The following is a 24,158-nucleotide window of genomic DNA, read 5'->3' as shown; positions in this document are numbered from 1 at the left end:
CGTCACACTACCCTAATATTACACCAGTAGGTAGATTTGTCTTCTTGTGGAAAACTTGAAACACTGAAATTGCAGGAGAGGAGGAGAAACAGAAGCCCAAGTGAAACAAGCTTAACCTGAACGTCTCAGCACCCAGCAGGGGACCAGATGGGTGAGGAATGTTGCCATATTTAACTCCTGCTGCTTGCTGGTATTTTCTCTTACAGGCACCACTGCAGGCAAGGCTTTTCTTCTCCTGTCTGCAGGAGAAGACAAAGTGGCTCATTGTAACAGACTTGTATTACATACTTTCACTTCCCTGCTGAAACGAAAGGATCCTCTAGCTCCTACTGCCTTTTAGCTAAGAGACACGATCAGATCCAACCTCAGAGTAGAAGAGTTGTTACGTTGCACAAGAACCACAGCCCTTAAACAGAAGTTTTCCACTGGGTTTGTGGTAGGCACAGCTCCCAACCCTCTGAAACCTTCACCCTTGATCCAAGTACATGAAAACAAAAAAATGGCTGAAATATGATGCTCTCCTTCTTTGCAACATTTCTTTAGCTTGAATCAAGTCAGATAAAAATTTCAGTTACATGCATAGTTGTCCAGTCCCACTTTGACCTTTCTGTCAGGACAGCATTTCTTTCAGCCAAGATCCCCAAATAAATGCAAGATTGAGGGGTGCACAGCAAAGGTGCCCTTTGGTCTAGTCTTGCTTGTTGTGCAACAGGACCCAGATATCCCAGTGTGCCAGATGAGCATTGGTCCATGCCCACAGGTCCGAGCCCTTGGTCCTCAGCATCCCCTTTTTGGCCTGCTTAGGATTCAGGAACATCTGCTGTTGCTGTATCTTCTGCCTTGACCAAATCACCACCGACTGTTTCAGCATGGAGCCGCTTGTAGTCCGTGTGGAAGAAGATGACGTAGCAACAAGCCATAGCACTGCAGAGGCCAGCCAGCACCAGCACCGGAGCTGCAGGAAAGGTACACTTTTAGACAGTGACTCCACAACTCCCCATGGGTGCAGAAGCCTAGAGGTCAGCTCCCAGAAACTGCACAGGGCTGTCCCTGAGCACAGGCTGCAGACCACAGGGGGCAACACCACTCTGGTAACAGGCAAACCTTGCCTCACCTAACACTGGCATAGGAGGAGTATTTAGGAGGAATGTGGAAGGTTTCTAGGACTCCAAATCCTGCGTGACCCCACAGGTCAGAGTCCTTACACCAGTGCACACAGCGTGTTTGTGGGAGTGTGTGTTTCTGTGTAAATGTACATATTTGTGTGTTGTGGGGTGGTGAAAAACATTACAAAAAAGACTGAATCAAAACACTTGAGTTTCATAAGAGAACAGGTCCTCAAAGGTAGTGCTTCTTGTTATATCATCTGAAAGCAGGTGTAGAAAAAGTTCACTAAACATAAACTCTTATCTAAGAAAAATTTGTGTCAAATGAAATTTTTCTGAAGAAAAAAAAAAAAGTATATCTAAAAGACTATGGAACAAGGCCTGAAAGTAGTTCTCATTCCAGCAGTGTCTCAAACACACACCTCCATGCCTTTCTCCACAGACGTCCCTGCGTGTATCAGATCACAAAATGAGTAGGAATGGGTGCCTGTTATGAAGCCTTGATCTCTGACACCTAGTGGAGCTTGTTCTAGGGAGTTTCTGTTCAGCCAAGCAGGATATATTTAAAAGATGATGATCAGACTTTGTTTACAGTGTCCCCAGGACTTGGGGTCAATATTACATAAATATGAACCAGCTGAGAGATCAAGGCCAGGGTTTAGCCTGCAATGAAAACACATTTGTGCTCTCATCTCAGTTGCTGTCTCTTTTTCTGACCAGCTAGGAAAGGAAGGGAAATCTGGAGTAAGTCAAAACAAAGCTGTACCAGTATGTTACAAACACAGACAGGTGTTTGTGCAGAAGTAAGAGAGGTCACTTTCAGTTAGTGCAGTTGTATTCTTGGCCTCCCACACTGCAAAGCAGCACAGGTTGTGCTACATGGGCCGTGTCTTCCTCTTAGAACAGCTGCTTTCTAGCTTGGTGAAGCTCCAGTTTCTGCAGGGTGACCATAAGAGTAATTTTAACCCAGAGCCAGCAGTGGCATTCATGGCACCTTAGAGTTTTCCTGTTCTCAATCTTGCAGGCTTGGTTTGGCAGGAACTCCTTGGTAGCAAGGAGTGCACTATCAGATTTGGAAAGGTGGGTAGGAAATACACTATAGCAGGAATCAGCATTGTAGGGTCCCTCACACTGAGACCTGGAGGAAGGTTGGGGCTACACAGGATGCAACCGAATGTCCAGCATCATTTCCCAAGGACGTACTTACTTGTCCAGTCCAAGGCTCCATCCTGGTCAAGGGCACAGGTGGAGGAGGGATCCTCAGAAACACGGACAGTGAGGGCTTGTAGCAGAATCATCAAAACCGCACCTTCAACCTGGCTGTGGGGAGAAGCCAACATGCAGTTATGGCACCTGCCTCACTTATCAGTGCTGCAGACAATCCCAGCTTCCCAGTCAGAAGGGAGCGAGGCTTCTTTCTGGAGCAGGTTCCTTCTAGCAGAGAAAGCTACTGCTGGATTCCACTGGCCCAGGCACTTGGTTAACTGGCCCTGGTTCACAGGGTGTCCAGGTCAGCCTTTCTGCACAGCTCCAGACACAGGGCCAGTGTGGCAGAATCACTATATACTCGCTCTGAAGGCAAGCAGGTGTTGAACTACATCTCTCAAAGAGCTGAGGCTTATTCACTGGGCAGAGACTTGGAAACACCTCTCACTCCAGGACTGAGGATGGAAAAAAGTCATGCTATTTCAGCCTCCTCCTTACTCATAGCTGGCTGGCAGCAGCAACAAAGTCCACAACCAGAGAGACAATAGCTTTCAAAGGCAGTGCCTAATGCCCCTCACTCCTCGATGTTTCTTGCTGCTGGAGCTCCACCTGACACAAAAGGTGGCACCAGGTTATTTGTATCACTGATTAGAGCTCCAACAAGTCATTCCTGCTAAATTCCAGAGCCAGCCTTAGGCAGGTAAACTGGTAACAGGAAGGACAGTCACTGTCCCATCTGTTGTGACCAGGTGCCCTGGGGCTGATGAGCACCATCTCCCTCAGCAGAGCACTGAGACCTGACAAGTGCCTGTACTGTGATGGGAATGGGTGTGTCTCTCAGGCACACAGCCCTCATGTGCTCCAAAAGATGTTGGACATGGTTAAACCACGCTTCATGCCAAGCAAGGGAGACCTTCATCTTCCTTCTTGCTTTTCTTGCACCACTTCCATGTAATCCTCCTTGCTTTAAAACATTTAGCTCTTCAGCTCTATCGCTCAGCCAACCAGCTCCCCTCTTGCCATGGTCATGTTCACAGACACCAGAGAGAAGTTCAGCAGGGTGGCAAGCACTGATGTCCATGCTCTCTTCTCTACCTGCACCCACACCCCTGTGTGTGTGTCTGTGTACGTGTGTGTTTGAACCCAAGCTCAGCTGTCAACCGGATTTAAGCTGCCTGCTTACCTTGCAACAAAAATCAGGCCTGAAGACGTGCCCTCTCCCACGGGGTAGGAGCACTCCACAGCCAGCTCCATGGCAATGGGGTAGATGGCAAAACCGAAGAAACCGAAGAGTGAGCTGGTGATGGCCAACATGATGGCCTGATGTCTGAACCGAGAAGCCTGCAGGCAAAAGACACAATAGTCTCAGTGTCAGTACTGTTGCACAGAAAGTCTCTGAACCCATAACCTGCAGGAAGGTCCAAGGCCTCACTGTCTCACCACTACCTTCCCTATCTGTTCCTGAAATCAATTTTTTACCTCCAGGTCTCTAGAGTCAACTAATGGCTACACAATGGAGAGTTATTTGTTGAACTGAAGCAAGGGGAGGGAGGATTCAGCAGAATTACCTGAAAAGCCTTGGTGTGGTTGTACTACTTTAACTTGATATTCTGGATAGTAACTTACCAGGAACATGTTCAGTATACCTCTAGTCACAAGTGAAACACACACCTTCCTCCCAGTGCAAAGTAACATTTTGGAGGTGCTGTTTGCATTGGGTTACATGTGAGAATTCACTGGACTGCTGCAGCTCACTGGACTCAGGAAAATCAGTCAAACTCATGTTTGTAAAACCGGGCTTTTAACATAAATCAAAAATACTCCAAAAAACCACAAACCAAAAAGCAAACAAAAAACCACAAAACATTTACAAAACATGGAGATTAGTTTAGTGTCTAGAACAGCCTTGTCCCTAACTCTGGAGGAAAGAGCATGGCCTTGTCCAACCAATGCTGGTAAAGATGAAGTACTTTGCAGCCACACTGTTGGTACCTCCTTCCTTACTGATGTAATAAATTCCCACAGAGGAACACGAGGTGTCTGTCCTGGCATAGCTGCAGGCCTGGCCCAGCTAAACTGGTAAAGTCAAGAAAAACTCTGTTTGAAATCTGAGTTTGAAGCGGATTTGAATGGGTTATTTTTGTTCTAATACTTTGAACTAACAGTTCATCTGTATGGGATGATGGTGAAGAAAGGAAGGGGAGGAGGGGAAGGTTTGTTTGTTGCTCCTAACACTGCCTCTTTCCTACTCAGTGCTTTACCTGAGTCCAGGCAATCTGACTTGTACACAGATCATCCTCAAAAAAAATGCTAGAGTACTAAAGGGGGAAATGCAAGGCTTGCTTTAGGCACCTTGGCCTACAGTGACAAAGGCATTGGATTTGTCTGTCTCTTTCAAATGGAGCTACCATCACTGGGATCTTGGCGCAGGGGAAGGTGGGATCACACTCTACTGAAAGTCTTGATTTTTTCAACACACAAGAGAAATGCACAGCATAAGCCTGCAGGGAAAGCAGAAAGCTGCACCATTCTGGGTCCTCTGCAGTGCTAGGAGTCCCCTGTGTCATGATCAGATTCTTGCTGTGTGAAGGCTCCCACTGGCAATGGTTATGCTTGAGTGCAGTACTTGCACTCTAGCCCCATGGGCATAAAGTCTCCAGGTTCTGCATTCCTCTCCTGGTTGAATCCAAGTGTTCTACTTTTTTGCCTCTCTTGTCTTGTCCTCCTCAAGGAACTACTGAAGAATTAGGCACATAACTAGGTCCTTTCTGCTAATGTTACACTCCCAACAGCCACCCCTGTTAAAGGCAGGCGTTGGGAAAACAGGGCATTCTTGTTCATTTTTGTAAGATGGATATTTAGCAGTTCCATTTCCTTTCTGAAAAAATGGCCTTGGGAGTCAGGAAGCAAACATGGTGATCCAGTGTAGGGAAGTAAAACTATGCCAATTTATTTATATCCTGAATCAGTCTCTTTCGGGCTCCACAGTCACTGTGAAATTCTCAGTAAAGGGTTTTTCTTTAAAACATTCCTAGCCCAGAGAGATAATTCCAAAGCGTAACACACAGCTTAATAAATACTATGACATCAAATGACCTTGGTTTAAGCTGATGATTTATCAGATGGCAACAGAAATAAGCCCACGGATATGGTGTAATGCAAGGGAGAACTTACCACTGCAAACACAATGCTGGCAAGTGCACTCAGACAGAAACAAATCTTGGTGGACTCTATGAACTTCCTTGTCCGGTCAACATACATGCCTAGTAGGAAAGCACCCAACAAACCACACACTGTGAACAGGGCACCATTCAGGCCAGCAAAATCCTGCAGGGTAGAAGAACAAGTAATGAGAAACTAGAGCAGTTAGAAAAGAGATTTTAATGTCGCTGACCCATTTGCCAAATGCCAGGGGATCACTTACTGAGGTAGGAAAAGCGTCCTTGCCCGCTGCAGTAGTTGAGGCATTCACAGGGTGCTGAGTAGCAAGTAACAAGTGCTTCTACCAGTGTGTGGGGACAGCAGGGTGACAGCACTCCCAAGGGATGACCAGTCTCTGCACACTTGTCAAGGGAGGCTGGGTGCAGAGCAACAGCAGTTCCTGGCATTAAAAATTCCAGCCTGGAGCCACTGGGCTCTTTCAGGGGCAATCAGGTGCTTTGTCCACACTGGTGCTAACAGGTTCAGGTGCCTTGGGACCTGCTGCTGTTTATAATCATCCTTCTGGCCCTTTTCATATCAGGGACCTGCACTGGTACACCCAACACGTGTTAGATGGGACACATCACCTGGCTGTGTCAAAGCCTAATCAGAGAGGCAGTGAGCAGTAGCTAGGATAGGGTACATGCTCTGTTGCCTGCAGTGATTACCCTTTGTTTGCACTACTTCTTCAGCTCCATAAGAATTCAAATGCAGACAGCAAACCCAAAAGCAGAGCAGCTTTTAACTAACTTGGGTAAACATTTTTGGGAGCCTCAGGGGCAGACTGGAAGGAAAGGGTATATGAAATGGTTTCTGTGGGCTAAAGGGGTGGGACAAGCCAGTCACACAGACAAAACCATCATGAGGGACAGAGAGTAAGGCTGAAAAGTTTAAAAGGTTTCCAGGTAAAAGCCAACGGTGTTTGCAAACACGAACTGGCTACGGAGCCCTGAGCCTGATGTTAGACCTGGGAGCTGAAGAGGGGGTGGACAGAGACCAGACATGTAAATGTGCATACATAACATCTGGAGAGGTGTTTTAAGAGGACCTCCATGGCAATACAAGCAGCAGGACTGAAGCGCAGCCTGCTGAGGGGAAATACATGAACTGGGACATCCTCCTGCTATTACAGGGAGAGAGCAGGAGGAGCCAGCTGTGCACACACTGTGCTGAACTGTAAAAGCAGCACCTGGGCAGTGTCATAGCAAGGATGGGGAAACAGCTGTCACAGTACCTGGGACTTCCTCTGCTGCCCTGGCTTTGTATAAGTCTGTGCAAAGAGGAAAAGTTGCTCGCCTTCAGCTTCACTTTAGGGCCTGCCTGGGCTCCATTCTACTCTGGGATAGGTGACAGAAGGCTGCACAGATATCAATGCTCTGGAGGGGCTTAGGAAAATTGCAATATTCTTTTTTCCTAAAAAAATTTTCACTTGCAAATGGAGCCTGGTCATGGGCAGTAATGAAAATGCAGGTTATCCATTTTGCTAAGAGGTTGGCTGTGCTCTGGATTAATGTACTGCTTAATCTATATTAGATAATATGAACAAATAAGATATGAGACTGCAGCACATTCAATTGTCTTCATTTTGCTCTGAATTCCTTATCAGGGAAAATCAATTTGATTGTATCATAGATGATTTGGACAATGGGGAGAAAAGGAGGAAGACTCACATTTGAATACCCCTTTTCACAAAGGATCTGTTCTAGCAGGGCTGAAAAGCAGGTGAACATCCCAATTCCTCCTCCAAAGCACACTGCCAAGATGATGTATGGCTTGTTTCTCAGGAGCTAAAAAAAGAAGTTAATGTAAATAAGTGGAGGGGGAAAAAGGGCCTGGCTGTGACAGTAGACTTGAGGGTGAGCAGGTGAAAATGCTGACAGGGCAACCCTGTGATTACTGACAAAGCAGGGCTCTGTCCTGTCAGTTCAGCCAGAGGACAAGTTAAAATGGGGACCATGTAGGGAGGAAAGAGCTCTTCAGTGCCCAAATTCTTCCTTCGTGTTGCCATGTGCTGTCCTACCCCTTACCGCATCTGTTCAGAGGGCTCAAGTTGTGTGGTCCTCTTGGGTGAGCCCAGGTGTGCCTGTCTGAGGTATCTGAATGACAGCCAGACCGCAGCTGAATGCTCAGATAGCATCTCTTGCAGCTTTGCTGTGAGCAGCCTTCACTCCCTGAGGAAGGAAGGGATCCTGATCTCCTTCAGGGGGCTTTCCATGCAGGTTTGGGGAAGTGGCGTTCTGAGTCTGCTTTGTAAGCAAATTCCTCAGCATATTCCTGTCTGGCAGGGCTGCATCCCTCACTCTACATGGCACTCTCTGTGCTACAGCACTTACCATTTTGAGCCCCGTGAAGAACGGCTGTGAGTTGGAGTTAGTGGCACTGGCTGAAGGAGGCGTGGGAGGAACCTTCTCGTGAATCCCCAGTGTTGCCAGGGCACAGGCAGTTACTGCTGGGACAGCATAAACACCCAGCTACACAACATAAGGACAAGACAAGTTACCAGTCTTTCCAGCTCCACTGCTCCCAAACAAATAAATCAGCTGGACTCAGATTAGCCCAGTTAAAATGGACAAAAGCAGATTTCATTTACCATCAATGGAATGTGCTTTCCTTCAGGAACTAGTGCAGGTGACAACAAGTTTGCTATAAGGATGCCTAAAGGATTGGCTGGAAGGAAATAAAAGAGAGACATTTTTTTTCATGTAGGTAGTCAGAACTATGTGTCTGCCCCTGTTGCCTGCCAGCACCAGAGCTGCTGTGTGCAGCAGAGTAATAAGGACAGAACAAGGCATATACAGGGAGAAACTAGTAGGGGAACACTTGGAGAAGCTGACTGCTTGGTCTTACTGTTGCCACATCTTTTCTCTCACCCCCATGAAGTCCATCCTATAAAACCATTTCCCTACAACTCCTAATCCCTCTAGACTGTTTTTCATCTGTGAATTATGATGTACTCACCCTCAGAAGCTTGCCTCAGTAAATGTCAAGCTGAAGGGACAAAACTAAGGTAGATGAATCCATGTCATCTGTCCTGGTGTTATATGGCAGGAGTTACAAACAGAGATGTTTTCCATTCTTTGTTCCCTCATGCCATTAGGGGGAATACACTATTGTGTGTAAGAACCCCATGAGGCTTCTGGAGGGTGAACAGTCGCAGCTTGCTCAGCCTCAGCTGGCATCACAGATGCTCCATTCCCTTAACTGTCTTAGTGGCTCTTAACTGCACTTACACTAATATGTCCATGCTCTTCTAACATTGAAGGAATCAGATGTGGACAGGGGACCTCCTCAACCTGCTGGCAGTGCTCTTTTTAAAGTCACTAGGATGCCATCAGTTTCCTTTGTCAAAAGGGCATGAACAGCAGATAAGCCAAATGACAGCTCTCTAAAGTGACACTAGGTCATTCCTGACACTTTTCAAGCCTTTATACTTCCTCAGTAAAGCCCAAACAGGCTTAACAAGTTGATCTTTGCTATCAACTACAAAAATGACATGGCAGCAGAGAATCTCGGACACTGTACTGCGAGAGGGTGTTGCATTGTTATGGGGCTGGAGCTGAGCAGCATGTGAAGCAGGACTCCTGGGACTTAGCTTGGAAACACCTAAAATTGCAGGAGACAATTTTTGAACTTTAAGGCAACATTCTGCAAATAGTCATAGTAGAGTTGATTTTCTACTAGTGTGCAGGGATGGGGTTAGGAAAGCCAAAGCCAGCTTGGAACTGAGTCTGGTGAAGGGCAACGAGGGCATCTGCAAGTACTTTAGCATCAAAAATAAAGTTAGGGAAAATGTGGTGCTGTTGCTGGATGGGGTGGGTGACAAAGCACACATAAAATGCCAAGGTATTCAATGCTTTCTTCACTTCATTTGTTGTTGGTAAGACTGGTCTTCAGCCCCGAGACCAGAGGAAAAGTCTGGAGTAATGAAGATTTACCCTCAGTGGAGGAGGACTAGGTTAGAGAACATTGTATAGCCCAGACATACACAAATCCATGAGACTGATGGGATGCATCAGTACCGAAGAAGCAGATTGTTTGCATTGCAAGGCCATTCTTGGTTACCTTTAAAAGGCCATGGCAATTCCAAGAGGCTCCTGAAGACTGGAAAAAAGCATATGTCACTCCCATCTTCAAGAAGGACAAGAAGGAGAATCCAGGGAACTTTCCAGGCCTTTCAGTTTCACTTTGATCCCTGGGAAGGTCATGAAACAACTAATGCTCTCCACCATTTCCAGGCACAGGAAGGACAATAAAGTGAAAAGGAAAAATGCCTAACTAATCTAGTAGCTTTTATACAGTGAAATGACTGGCTGGATGGATGAGGAAAGGGCAGTTGACACTGTCCCCATAACAATCTTGCAAAAAAACTGACAAAGTACTGGCTAGACTATTGGACAGTGAGATGAACTGAAAGCCAACTGAATGGCCAGGCCCAGAGGATTGTTTTCACTGACAGGAAGACCAGCTGGATGCCAGTCACTAGTGATGCACCCCAGGGGCTGATACTGGGGCCAGTACAGTTTAACCTGGATGATAGGACAGACTGCACCAACAGACAGTCTGCAGATGATGTGAACCTGGGAGGAGTGGCTGATAGAGGAGGTAGCCATGCTGCCATTTAGAGGCACTGCAACAGACTGAAGAAATGGGTAAAGGGGAATTTTGTGAAGCTCCGCTAGAGGAAATGTAATGTGCTGCACCTGGGGAAGAATAATGACACCCCCCCCCATCCACCAGTGCCCCTTGAGGCTCACCAACAGGGGTGGACACCAACTTGACCATGAGGCAGCAACACAACCTCCCGATAAAGAAGGCCACCAGCAGCCTGGGCTCTGCACTAGGCAGGGTGCTGTCAGTGGGAGGTGCTCCCTCCCCTCTACTCATCACTTGTGAGTCCACATTTGGATTATTGCGTCCAGTTCTGGGACCCCCAGTGTGGGGAGGGAGACAGGAACTTACTGGTCCAGAAAACAGAAAATATGATTAAGGGACTGGAACTTCTGTCATATGAGGAGACATTAAGAGAGCTAGGACTGATCAGCCTGGAGAAACTACCAGAAAGCACTTTTGCAGAGAAGGACACAGGGTCCAGACGGATTGCAAGTTGACCACAAGCTAGCAATGCACCCTTGAAGAAAGGTGTCCAAGAGCATGCTGGGCTGCATTAGGAAGAGCATTTCCAGTAGCTGAAAGATCTTTACTCTCTACTAAGACCTGGTGAGAAACATAGAGAGGGCTGAGTCCAGTGCTGGGTTCCTCGATACAAGATACCAATTAATGGAGCAAGTCCAGACAAGGGCCAAACACATGATTAAAGGAGTGGAACATCTCTCATACCTAAGGAGGCTGAGACAGCTGGGACTGTTTAGCCTGGAGAAAAGAACCTTAATCAGCAATTACAAAGATGGAACCAGGCTTTTCTCACACAAAGCATAACACAGGAATTTCTACCCAAACATAAACTTCTTTACTGTGATAGTGGTTTAGCACTGAAACAAGATGCTCAGATAAGCTGCAATATCTTCATCCTTGCAGACAGTCAAAACCCTGAATAGACATAAACCTGGGCAACCTGGTCTAGCCAGGCCTGACTGAGCAGGGTATTGGACGAGATGATCCCAAGAGGTGCCTTCCAACCTTATCTGTTCCACGGTTCTGCTGAGGCATCATTAATAGTGCTATAGCTGTAGTCTTTCTGCTCTGTACTTGAGAAAGTACTAGCTTATGATGCTGGTGAAATGTTACCTGCTTCTAAGTACATGAACACAATTAAACAACAGTTTCCAAGGAGACGGATTAAATCTTCTCTGTTGGGGTAAAATGCAACTGGGCATTGTCGAGAACATTTGCAGGTTGTCGCCTGCAAACTAGTCAGTTGTTTTCATGAACTATAGACATGTTGAAGCAATTCCAGAAGGTATGGCTGAAGGTTGAAAATGCGAGCATTGGGCTAAACTTTAATTTAAATTTTAAATTTAAATTTAAAAGACTGAGACTACTTGAGTAATTACATGGTTTCAGCTGCCTTCTTTTCCTGGGAAGAGAAAGCCTAAACCTTCTATGAATGGAAAGGAGATCACTGCAGTTAATCAACTGCACATTATGGTCCAAGAGTCCTGGTGGATTAGGTTGCAGTACTCTGCAATGGAGCTATGTGTTTTGTGGTCAGTGATGCTGATGCACTCAAACTCCTCAGGGTGCAGAACACAGCAAATGAAGAATCCTATGGATGAAGCAGGGGTCACTTCAGTAGAATCAGACAAGACCATCTACTTTTGACACAGGAGAATTTCTCATGGTGTTCACAGGAGATCTGGCACTGCTTCTCTGTGAGTAAGTCTCTAGAAGTGATGTGTAGGACCAGAATACAATAAACACTCCAGAGCTGAGTCATTAATCACTCTGACAGCTGAGTCATAGTGATTTCAGCTGCTCAGCAGGATCCTGGGTGCAAGGTCCATATTTGTCACAAAAGCCTGGGGAAGACTACCCACTAAATAGTAAGAGGCTGTAGGGCCAGTTTCTGTGTGCAGCACCGACACCAAACATACTGGAGTGCTGAGTGCTGCTCTGGCAATTACACAGGAAATGGGTATTGATAATTTGGAGCAAGATGAGATAAAACTCAAGTGAGTAACAGGAAGACATGGAGACAAGTGGGAAGAAGCAAAGGCAAACGTGGCTGTAAAGTTACTTTTTCCTAGACAAAAGAGAGAAGAGCTGATTCTGTCCATAACTACCTGACAAACAGGTGCAACAAGACTGAATAGCTGGGGGATAAGGAGCATTGAGATGAGAAGTAACAGGCTGACATTTGCCAGTGATGTAATTAGCCACTGGAATAAATGACTGGGGCTGTGGTAGATCCTCATTCTAGGCAATATTTAAATTTTCTTGAAATGAAATCCTGATTTCATACAGCAGACATTATGGGTGTAATCAGGCATTATAAATAGAAGCCCTCTGTACAGCAATCTGCAGGTGTTGCTGCAGACAATAATCACAGCCCATTCCGTCCACACTCTGATGTCCCAACATGGCAGAGACTGAACAGCTTCAGGTTTTAGGAATCTACAGTTTCTTGCTCTTCAGTTTTATTCTTACCATAGTTAGATCCGTTTGGTCCTGAAAAGACTAAGGAGCTATGTGAAAGAAATGCTCTTTGGCTGCTCTGTCTGCTCTCTTACTTAAAAAGGGCAAGTTGTTTGCAGGCTGGAGTCCTTCAGGGCTATGAAGCACTGAGTGCCCAGTGGTCCTTGGTGGTATTGTATGGTGCCACACTGACAAAAGAGCTCCTTCTCCAGCAGGGAAGGTGAAGGTCTGTCTCAGCACTGGGAAACAAGGTGAGTCATCAGGTCCACCCTATTCTAGGAAAGGCAGCGCAAAAAGATTTTATTTGTTCTGAGACCATAAATCTATTCTTGCTAAACAAGAGAGTCCATGCTCTAGACTTGCAGAAAGCTGTATAGAGGTGCTTCTGTACTGCCCTTTTGCCCATGCCTGTCCCTTCTTCACAACTCCAACACAACGGGGAGGGAAAGCAGCTGTTGGCTGTTTTGACAGAAGGACATATGGGGCTCCCACACACGTGTAGGTACTGTGAGATTTCCCAGCTGGAGACAGCGAGCCAGCCCAGTTTCTGAAGCATTCCTCAGGTCCTTGGAGAAAAGAGGAAGAGATTTCTTTGGCTGCTGGGTAAAAAGCCACATGAAGGGAGGAAACAGGTCTGTCAAGTGCAGTATCCTGTCTCTATCTGGGCCCAAAGGAGCCAAGAGAGGAACGAGATTAGAGCAAGCTGATCTGCTGCCTCTCCTCCAGTTTCCCATCTTCCAGGTGCTTAGCAAGGCAGGTGTGGTTTCTGTGTGGGTAGTCCCACCATTTAGCATCCCCAACGCGTTTGTGAGGCCAGCTGGGTGTGTATGCATACACACCAATGCATACATGCTCAGTCTTGCCACTGGACAAACTGGTGGACATCACCGCCACAGCAGTCCCACCTCTATCCAGTTACAGAATTTGGCAACTGTGACCATTGGCACTACATGCAATTTGGACACCTTCCTAAGAAGCTGCAAAATTAAGGCCACTGAAGAACTTCGTACTTAGTAACATTAAGGGCTGTCCCTAACCTCTATGATATTTAGGCAAAGATGATAATCTCTTCATGGCAGAGAGGAAGAAGGTTAGAAGCCTGGGTGGCTTGCTCTGAACATAGCACCCAGATGTGGCTTAGACCCACTTCTTGCTCCTGTGTTTTGTTGCATGTGGCTACAAGACTCTTGGGTGGAGCTGCATTTGCAAGGGCAAATGGCTGCAGTACAGAGGATTTCCTCTGCCTGGTGCCTCTGAAAAGCAAACAAACGCTAGCAAGTTCTGGGAGACAACAATATTGCTTCGAAGCTATCACTTACCCATTGATGCAATCATATTTGCTGTCGCTCTCTGGTGGTCTGGGAACCACAGTGCTGCCAGCTTTGTTGGTGAAAAGATGATAAGAGGCTGTGCCAGTGCACAGAGGCACTGCCCAATAAATAGGTACCAGTAACTCCGGGAACCCAAGCTCAGGAACTTCAGGACGCTGAACATCCGGGTGATGCTACCCATCATATTCAGCCACGCACTCAGGATCACCTGCAGCAAGCAGAAACAGGGCCTGTGTGCTGAAGCCTGAAGGGTAGACCTTAATAAAATAGATTGGCATGAGCAGAGTCTCATATGCACCACAGAAGACACTGGGTGTTATTAATACGTGCCTGCAGATCATCCCCACCCCATTGGGCCACTGTAAGATGCTCCTGATCCAACTTGTCTCCTTAGGGAGCAATGTGGTTGTCTTGGCCCTGTATGAGAACTACACCACAGTGTAGCTTATGCAAGGGAGCAGACACTGGCATGGAATGGATGAGAAATAAAGTTCACTAATTACACCCTATTGGCAAGTTTGTGCCATCACCCATATTTTGCTGTGACAATCCAAAGACCATGGCAATGAATCATCCAGCATATGGACCCTGCAAATGCTCTTCTATACCACTAGCACGCTAGTGTTTCAGTGCCACATTCCACAACACAGTTTTGGGAAGACTATGTAGAGATCCCAAGCCGGCTTAGCAGAGACCAAGCTCTGAGCTGACTGGGGTCTCTTGCTTGCATCCTGCCCTGCTACTCCTTAAACCCATCCTGCAAATGAAATAGCTATGCTAATACTTTTCCACAGCAAATCCTACCCAATTACAGCTCTGTCTTCACAGAGTCAGCTCACAGCATCTATCCCTGTCAGTTGGCTAAGATAACAAAAACTAAAGGAAAGTAGGGGTGAAACCTTATTCTGACTTTTCCCACTGTTCTTCACCTCAGAGGTGATGTGACAGCTATTACTGAAACAGCTTTCAACATGCTCATCCTCTGTAGCATTTGGCAAGGCTCCCAGCTAAAGCATGCATGTTAGTGCTTTCTGCATCTGCTGTCTCTAGGTGAAACCTCCTCAGGGAAACAGAACACTTCAACTCACAGCACACCGGAGCCCCACGCTGTCGAGAACCCACGTTGCCACCAGACCAAACGGGATGGAGATGAGGAGGTACACTATTGAGAGCCAGTTGACGGTCTCCAGGGAAATGTGGAAGTAGGCAGCTGTCTTATCAGCCACAGGAGCGAACGTCAGCCACAGCTGCAGAGTAGAGACCAAACATGTGTAAGCACAAAAACCTCCAGAACAGAGATTCAGCATCTCCTCCAACTGAGTTGCGAGGAGGCTCACTGTCTCAGTCTCTCCTTGAAATTAGGATTTTAAGGCTGGTAATAAAAATTCAAACCTCCAGTGTCTGCAGTTCCTCAGCCCAGAGCACCCCATCCATTTCACTGCCTCATCCCCAATCCCCTGGACCTGATGCTGCAGGCTGCCAAAAGTAGAGGTCAGTACCTTTTTCTGTCGCTATGTTGAACATGTTGGCCTCGATGCATGCACTTACCTGATGGAAAACACAAGCAATGCTTCTATACTAGCATAAACAAAATAGAGGCTGCTGCCTCCTCTCTGCAACTAAGAGCCTCTTAAACTCAAACTGCTATTTACAGTTCCACTGGTAACTCCTGGACATCTTGCAAGAACAACTTTGTTATGTGTCAGCCAAGAAAGGCACATTATTCCATACTTTCCTCTATACACTCAGTTGACAAAAAAAGGCCTAGAAATTTGCATTATTCAATGTATCAGGACATGTAAGATGGAAGGCACACACAGAAGTAGTACTTTAATAACTATCCATATTTTTATTCCAATGCCATATCTGAAAATATCTCCCTAAACATTGTTTTAGGCACTGGTTTCACAGTTCCTATCTGCTTCTGGTTTCTTATAAGAATGACAAGACTTACTTGATTCTCAAATCAGGTCCTGAGATCATGCCCACAAGAAAGAAATTTAAACCCAAATTTAAGGATGTTTCTGTAGATTTTTTGCAAAGACGCCTCCTGGTACTTTTCAAAAAGATTGGCCTAACCTGAGAACAAGTTTCAATAATGCAGATGTTAAGCTACTACGGTGTTAGAAGATGATCTTGCTGCTGCTGAATACTGAAGATAATAAAGTTTGCAGAAAAGTGAACAAAAACTTCAGCTATAGCTTTCTACAGAAGAACTCCAGCCACTGTTGCTTTCCAGGTACTCCTCCTCCTCCCTGCTTCCTCTTCCCAGTCTGCATCCTGCAGACAAGATCATCTGTGGCATTAATATGTAACTGAAAAAGGGCTCAGGTAACCTCAGAGGAAGTTGTGTCCCTACACTCTACTTGTTATTTCCAGTGTTCTAGTACTTTTCTTATGCACTAGGGACCATAAAAACTACCACATTAGACAGGAGCAGAAGGGGAGATGGACTTTTGTTCTTCCCAGTGTCACTGTGTGAGAACAGCCATGTGCAAATCCTTATTTAGCTAGGCTTTTCTCCTAGTAGGGATGCAATGAGTAAATGGTAGTAAAAGAGAAGGTTTGAATGTATTATCAGTGTACTTGCAAGGATGCCTAGCATAAGTCTTCTCTGGAAGGAGCTGACATACTACTGACTCCTGCATTCAACTCAAAATTCACATCACCACGCTGGGCTCAGACACACACGTAATGGCAGGGGATGGAATTGGTATTTGCTCAGCTTCTTCAGTCAGGTGGATGAAGATGCTGGGTGCTGAAGGAAATTGCACTCTTAGACAACACGGAGGGTATTTCAGATCACTTCCCAGACTTTCATCAGACTGAGATAGGAATTTAAATGTTTAATGCTAATGTAACTGTTTAGATGCTACAAGCATCACTAAGGCATGATCATTAGTTTGATTATGGGATGCTAAACTGCTGCTAAACAAATCCCAGCTGTGTATTTCCAGCAATAGCAGTTCTCAGTTCCTCACTGCCTTCCAGATGGGGGTGGTGGTGATGAAACACTGTACCAGGAAACAGCGTAATTAAAGAGATGATACACTTTGTAAGCCAGCTTCAGGTAAATTTGCATCCCTCCTGCTCCTCTACACAAGATGCTCACCCATGCATGACATCATTAGGAAAGTCATGGCACAAGCCAGAGCACAGCATTTTGTGTACAGTGTATGTGTCCACGCAAGCTGGGATTAAGTATTCTGACGCATTTCCATTAGATTGAGTAAAACCATTCCTTGCTGAAAACCAAGCACACGGGCTGCACTGTACTCTTATCCTGAACAAGAATTCCAGTTCTAGCATATGTGTGTGAGAGCACAGAAGCTGGTAAGTTGCCACCTGTCCAAGCCTGAGGCCTGAGCTTGTTTCTCAAAATAGGATGTGGGTTTCTTCAAGAGTCTGGAGAGAAAAAGTATGTTTCGTTGTTTACCATGTGTTGCTCTAACAGAGAAATTCAGAACTGGGCAATGGAGCTCAAGGTGTTACTGTAGTCAAAGAGGCCACCAAATGCCCCTGCAACAAAGACATGGCACAGTGGAGTGGAGTTTTGCCAGCACAGGGAAATAGTGAGTGAGTATGCCACCTCCTGCTTTTGGTTTTTCCAGCTGTGGTAATTTCATCCACAGTAGCTAGTAAGCTCTTCTGCTAGGAGCTGGAGCCCTTATCCTACATGTTTTTCTGAAACTCTGCACTGCCAAGGCTGGTACTTACACAGAGATTGCTCTCATTCAAGTCCACTCAGGCAGAACATGTAAAGAAGATGCAGTTCTTTCTTGGCGAGGTCAAAGTCCTGTAACATCTAAAGATGCATAATACAGGCAGAGGGAGGTTCCACTCTCCTTCATTCTCCAAGGGCCATTGTCTTAACTCAGCTTTGGCCCACCAAAGCCACAGAATCACAGAATGACAGATATTCTGAGCTGGAAGGGACCCACAAGGATCATTGAGTCCAACTCCTGAATGAATAGCCTGTATCAAAGCTCAGGTGAGCTTTGATACCCACTGCAGGTCACAGGGACAGATGCAGGAGGAGAGAGAACATGAGAGATCATAGGATGTCAGCTCCCAAAATCTGGTTGCTTCTGGGACAGATAAGTGAAAAAGAAACAGAGAGACAGATACCTCTGTGGAAATACACCCTTGTGGTCTGGTCAAGCTATGCGCAGCTCCATTGTCTGAGAGGCCACACAGAACTAGAGCCTCAGTGTGAGATGCAGAAGGCATCAAGAGGAGCATCAAGGTTGGAGGGATCCTGGCTCCACTTTCAGCTCTCCCTCCCTTTGCTTTAAGCTTCTTCTTCTAGCTTTTGCATTTAATCCTCCACCACCTCCCATGTCCCTTCTCCATTAACTGAGGCTTAATGTCCTTTAAAGGGGGCTGACAAGAAAGATGGAGAGGAACTTTCACAAGGTACATAGTGGTAGAACAAAGGGGAATGGCCCTAAACTGAATAAGGGTAGATTTAGATCAGGGATTAGGAAATTTACAGTAAGGTTGGTGAGGCACTGGCACAAGTTGCCTGGCAAGGTTGTGGACTCTGGAGTTGCTCAAGATGAGGCCTGGATGGGGTTCTGAGCAATCTGGTCTAGTAGAATGTGTCCCTGCCCATGGCAGGGAGGTTGGAACCTCAAGATGATCTTTAAGGCCCCTTACAGCCCAAACAACTTTATGATTCTATGACAATTGCAAGCCTTCATGGGCATTCCTGTAACCAAGAACAAGTTACAGCTGTTCTCATCCTGATTCCATTCCTGTTTTTCTGTTACATTTTCTGATACCCTCTTAAACCCTTAACTGATTCCCAAACATGGTTTCAGCCCTCTTCCTCACAGAATCAGCCCAAACCCTCTCATTTTCCTCCTGCTTTCATTCCCCTTCCACCTCCATCTTCTCCTGGTTCAATTCTTCCACCATATCGCTCTCACTATTTCCACACCCATACAGACTCTCCAGGAACTATTTCACCCACAGGACCCAGTTTCCCTCCATGAATTCCAAGGCAGCCCACAGTCCCCAGCTTTGCCTACAGCAGTTCTCCCAGTCCCAGCATGCTTTCTCTCATGGACACTGGACACTTTCTCTCATGCACCTGGACACTGATTACAGGGCGATGCAGGATGTCTTTCTGCGGTACAGAGGCTGCGCCCTCACCCTCTGAGACCAGGCTGTGAAGCCCTTACATCACAGTCCTCATCTTCAAGGTTAAAAGGGCCACGTAGCCTGGAAGCAAACAGCCCCTGGCCTCAAACGAAGGCACCCGTGCTAACACAGGAGCCTGGGAAGTCAGGACAGAGGCTGCCAGGCGGCAGCAGCTGTGTGTGCATGCGTATCTACAGGGGCACTGCTGGAGCAGACTGGTGCGGGTGAGGAGCGTGTGCCCTGGAGCATGCCAGTCTCCACTTATGCAGCTCTCCTTCCTCTCCCAAGTACACTTAGAGGTGGTGTAAGTCCTCCAGCTGGTGAGTCAGGAACCACTTGGCCGAGCATGAGCCAGCTCCAAACCGCTGCTCCTCCCCAGCTTGCTCCAGCTGACAAGCACAGAGAAGGACAGTAAACACACCTGGTTTCATTCTTCTGTATTTTTCTGTGTCCCCAGCATGAGAAAATAAGAAAAAGTTCCTCCCCTGAAACATAAATTTCCAACCTGCTTGGCTTCACAGGAAGGAGGCAAGAAGGAATGAGGCATTTGCTTCAGCAGTTTACCACTATGGCAGCTGTGAGAACACCATGAATACTCTTAAACATTAAGTCTTTGGATGAAAAAACCCACGCTTAAAACCACAGCATCAGTTTGGCAAAACAAACCTGGGGAGAAACCTCAGGCAGAGTTATGTCACACCTCACCAGCTGCAAGAGACAGCTGGGGATAAATCATCTAAGCTGAGCTGTGGCGAGAACATCCTCTCTGCCCAGGACTTCAGGTAGCAATGAATTATGCTGATGTCTATGGTGTTTATGGCCTTCTTAAGATAAGGTGGGGGTTTGTTTCTTACACTACATTGTCAGCAAGGAATTCACAGAATAGCCATATTTAGGAAATGAGAACCAAATCCTGCTAAGGCAGTACCCGCCTTGTACAGCAAGGAGAGACAAAGGCTTTCAACCTCAGGTAATAGAGGTACAAGTAAGGGGCTATTTATCATTTATTATAAGGGCCTCTATTATAATATTAACCCCACTGTGCTCTGGTTAATGAAGGAATTACACACAGCGATGCAGAGCAGGGGGATATAGGAAAGAGTGCCCCTTTCATCACCAGATGGTCTGTCCTGATTTTGCTCAATCATATCCTAAACCAGACCAAACTAAGAAATACTCCTTTCTCAGCCTGCCCTTCCTGCATGACCAAGCATCCTTTCCTGCAGTTAAGTTGCTTCTATCTTGTCTTCCTGACACTGACAGAGACCCCCTCCCAGGACTGTCTCCTGACTGCCACCTTTAGTGACAACCAAGGCCACTAGTAGAAAACTGCTGTATATGTGCAAGAGTGGGGAATACAAGGCATCATCCTGGAAGCTTGGTCCAGAAAATGAGGTCCAAGTCAGACAATTCAGAAGTCGTATGTTCTTATCATATGCATTCGTAGATAGCCTGACACAGGACTACAGAGAACAAAGTGCTGCATGCAACATTTGCGCAGGAATCGAGGACACAGCTTGCATGGCAAATTTTCACACCACAGAACTGGTAAATTAATCTTTTCATCTGGAACTTTTAAACAGCAGACAAACACTTTGATTTCATGGACTTTCAACCACTCCCTCCATTTTAATGTGATTTTTATCAGGAACATTTCAGAGAAACTTTAGCATGGGTAAATGTTTGGTTACAACTTTATACATCAGCATACTTGCCATTCCAGACCTTTGCAATGGCTTAGAAACAGTATTTCCACTCCAGGATTAGGCACTCAGTTTTGAAGGGATAAAGTTCCGGTCTAATTTCATACTGTGGAAAAATAATACTGCAGATAGTCAGGAAGTTGTCAAGAGAACAAGGAAACAGACAACAGGTCAATCTCTCAGGGCTACAAAGTTTTCAGCAACATGACTCAAGACACGGTTACACTTGCACATGTACTGAAAGGACTGTTTTAAGTAACCCTCCAGTTTGTTTCACTGTTAAGGTTTCAGCAAAGTCAGAGTCTGACAAGACATCCTGAAAAGGCTTTGTACAGCTTCCTCCACCCCATGCTGTCACTGTCCACTTTTAGCAGGGTGAGGGACTTTTTTGCCACATAATGTTCTTCTGCTGTGCCAATGTAACCGCAAGCAAGCAGTCGAGCTTTTCTGCAGGGCATATTTTTTTACACTCTTAAAGGATGCACTGATTTGCTATTGAGAAGGTGCATTTTCTTTTTTTCTCATATAGAGCCAAATTCTCACTATAATTTTCCATTTCTCTACTCCAGCGCTCTTGCATCATGGAATACCTAATCTTCCTTCCAGCATTTAAATGTTTGCAGGTTACAGTGCCTGATCTTGTCTGCCAGACAGTCTGCATTCACAGCATGGTAATCCTCAAGCACATGAATAATTCTATATCAATCTGATAATTATCAACAATGTCCTCAGTGACTCGACGAGCAAAGATCTGGGCTTCTATCTTGTGTAGTAAGCCTTGCTAAGTTTATGAGTTTATCTCAGTAATTACTGAACTTAATTTTAATCTGTTCAACAGGTGGCATGGGATCAAGCATCTCATTTTTTCCTGGCCTTTCAGAATAAGGCAGTAAGAGTAGGGAGTAACTTCACATAATCTTCTGTTTAGGGAAGAATCACTCCTATAGTGTTCTGTTTGTGCAACAGACCCTGAAAGGAAACCTAGTTGCTCCTTTTTGTGACCAGATAAATCTGCTGTCCTAGGCCAGCAACGAGGCCGAGCTAACTCGTGCTCCTCTCCCACGGCATTTCAACACTGCTCTGCTATTCTTAGGCTTGAAACATGTGACGCTCACAGACGCTGAACACCTTCTCTGTCTCCCCATGGCCTACGAAGTGGACTCGGCAACAACTTTTGCTGTGCTCCGGGACACATTTTGCTTCATCCCAGTCTGACTTGGCGCTGCGGTACTTCCTGCTATGCTCTTGGAGATCACACACATCCTCCCGCCCCATCCTGCCCTTCCCCTGTCACCACCCCTCTGTGCGCCGGATCCCACCGATCAGAAAGGGAAGCGTGCAGGCCGAGGTCGCAACCGCGGAAACAAAGTTCAAAAGTAAAAGCCACTTATTCGGTCCCTATGGCACGGCCAGGCTGAGGCTCCTCTGAGCTGTGCGCATACAACCGAGTCCCGGTGCTCCGAGGATGAGGGGATGGATCTGAGACAGGGCACTGGGGCAGAGCCCTGAATATTGCCTGGCTGCTTCTAGGAAGAAACAGGAGGTGGTTTTGGCTCTGGAAAGCCATACCAGCCCGTCCTCCCTCCGCAGCATCAGCAGAAGCCAGAGCAGCTCTGCAGAGTCCCCGCGCAGGCGGGCGGCAGGGAGGGAGGGCCGTGCGCGCTGCCTGCGCTGCGCCTCCGCCGGCGTTCGGGCACCCCGGGGCTGCCGGCGGCCGCCCCCTACCCCACCACCCGCTACCCCTCCGGAGGAGCGCCCCGCCGCCCTCCCGCCCCGGCCGCCCGCGGGGGCTCCAGCCGCGCCGCGGGAGCGGCTCCCGGCGCGGGGGAAGCGGGTCCCGGCGCGGGGGAAGCGGCTCCCGGCGCACTCACCATGGCGTTGGAGCAGTTCAGCAGGCACACGGCGGCCAGCAGGAACCACCGCCGCCGGTAGGTCTTGAACTCGGCCACCCGCCCCAGGCTGCGCTCCCCCAGCAGGCTCGCCGCCTCGCCTCCCTCCATCGCGGCTCGGCTCAGCTCGGCTCGGCACAGCTCGGCTCGGCACTGCCGCGTCCAGCCCCGCCCCGCCGCCCTTACCAGCCTCCCTGGGGCGGCCCCGGCCGCGCCACCGCCCAGCCCAGCACGGCACGGCACGGCACAGCACGGCACGGCACGGCACGGCCCAGCACAGCACAGCCCAGCACAGCCCAGCACGGCACAGCCCAGCACGGCACAGCACAGCCCGGCTCGGCACGGCCCAGCCCAGCCCAGCACGGCCCAGCACGGCCCAGCACAGCCCGGCACAGCCCAGCACGGCACAGCACAGCACAGCCCAGCACGGCCCGGCACAGCACAGCTCAGCCCAGCCCAGCACAGCACAGCCCAGCCCAGCCCAGCACGGCCCGCCACAGCACAGCACAGCCCAGCACGGCACAGCCCAGCACGGCACAGCACAGCCCGGCACAGCACAGCCCGGCACAGCACAGCACAGCCCAGCACGGCCCGGCACAGCACAGCTCAGCCCAGCCCAGCACGGCCCGCCACAGCACAGCACAGCCCAGCCCGGCACAGCCCAGCACGGCACAGCACAGCCCGGCACAGCACAGCCCGGCACAGCCCATCACGGCACAGCCCAGCACGGCACAGCACAGCCCGGCATAGCACAGCACAGCATAGCACAGCCCGGCCCGAGGCTGCTTCGAGCTGGGCGCCAGCCCTTCCCCAGGGTCCAGCCGCCCTGCCCGCAGAGCCGGGTTTGCCCCACCGCGCTCGGCAGCCGGGGAGAACCCCGAGCTCCGAAACAGGGCTGCTGAGGTGCGCGGGAAGTGGGGAGCCCTGGCCGGGAGACGCCTGTTCCTGCCCCGTGTGTCTTTAAAACAACAGCATCGCCAACATCCTAAAGCCCATTGACGGCTCCGCGTTACCTTAGGAGTCACCGCTAGTGTTGCCTCAGGGCAGCACCGGAGCGGCAGCTTCAGCGGCTGAGGGTGCAGGTGGTGGCAGTAGGAGGGAGAAGCCTTGTGAGAGCAGCACTGTCCGAGGGTTGATCGCTCGCTGGAGTAGAAAAAGGACTAGAGGAGAATAAAGGGAGAATGCTAAGACCCACAGGGGTCTATCAGCCACGGGATATATAGTTTGGCTATGAATTTATATGACTGGTTTTGTTGCAGGCAGCAGTATCTTCTTTCCCCAATACAGAGACACCCACAGTAGCTATTATGTCCAGAAACTCTCCAAGGGCAAAAGCCAAAAGTGCAAAGGAGCCCCCACCCCCCCCCTTCCAAACAAGACCTGTGACTTCAAGTTGGTCAAAGACTGATAGTGCCTGGATGTCTTTCCCTGAACTTTGAGATCTAATCACCCTCCCACATCCACCATACCCCCACTGCTCAGCCT

The 24,158-nt window shown here is 47.9% G+C and overlaps 1 protein-coding gene across 2 annotated transcripts; it reads right to left on the bottom strand.

Moving 5' to 3' along the window:
• SLC49A3 (solute carrier family 49 member 3) lies at positions 1 to 22,794 on the bottom strand. 2 transcript variants are annotated; one of them, XM_032674780.1, is made up of 10 exons: positions 22,656 to 22,794; positions 15,025 to 15,183; positions 13,925 to 14,144; positions 8,104 to 8,180; positions 7,847 to 7,984; positions 7,184 to 7,300; positions 5,487 to 5,639; positions 3,496 to 3,653; positions 2,314 to 2,426; positions 1 to 955 (listed from the first exon to the last, which is right to left on the bottom strand). In XM_032674780.1, the coding sequence occupies exons 1-10, from the start codon at positions 22,782 to 22,784 to the stop codon at positions 801 to 803; spliced, it is 1,419 nt and encodes a 472-aa protein (XP_032530671.1). In that variant the 5' UTR covers positions 22,785 to 22,794; the 3' UTR covers positions 1 to 800. The 2 variants fall into 2 exon arrangements, with proteins under 2 accessions (XP_032530671.1, XP_032530672.1); XM_032674781.1 differs by lacking the exon at positions 5,487 to 5,639.
• Between the last annotated feature and the right edge of the window lie 1,364 nt (positions 22,795 to 24,158).

The sequence above is a fragment of the Chiroxiphia lanceolata genome, chromosome Z, assembly GCF_009829145.1.
Source record: "Chiroxiphia lanceolata isolate bChiLan1 chromosome Z, bChiLan1.pri, whole genome shotgun sequence".
NCBI classification, from domain to species: domain Eukaryota; kingdom Metazoa; phylum Chordata; class Aves; order Passeriformes; family Pipridae; genus Chiroxiphia; species Chiroxiphia lanceolata.
This window is presented reverse-complemented; position numbering and strand designations above follow the sequence as displayed.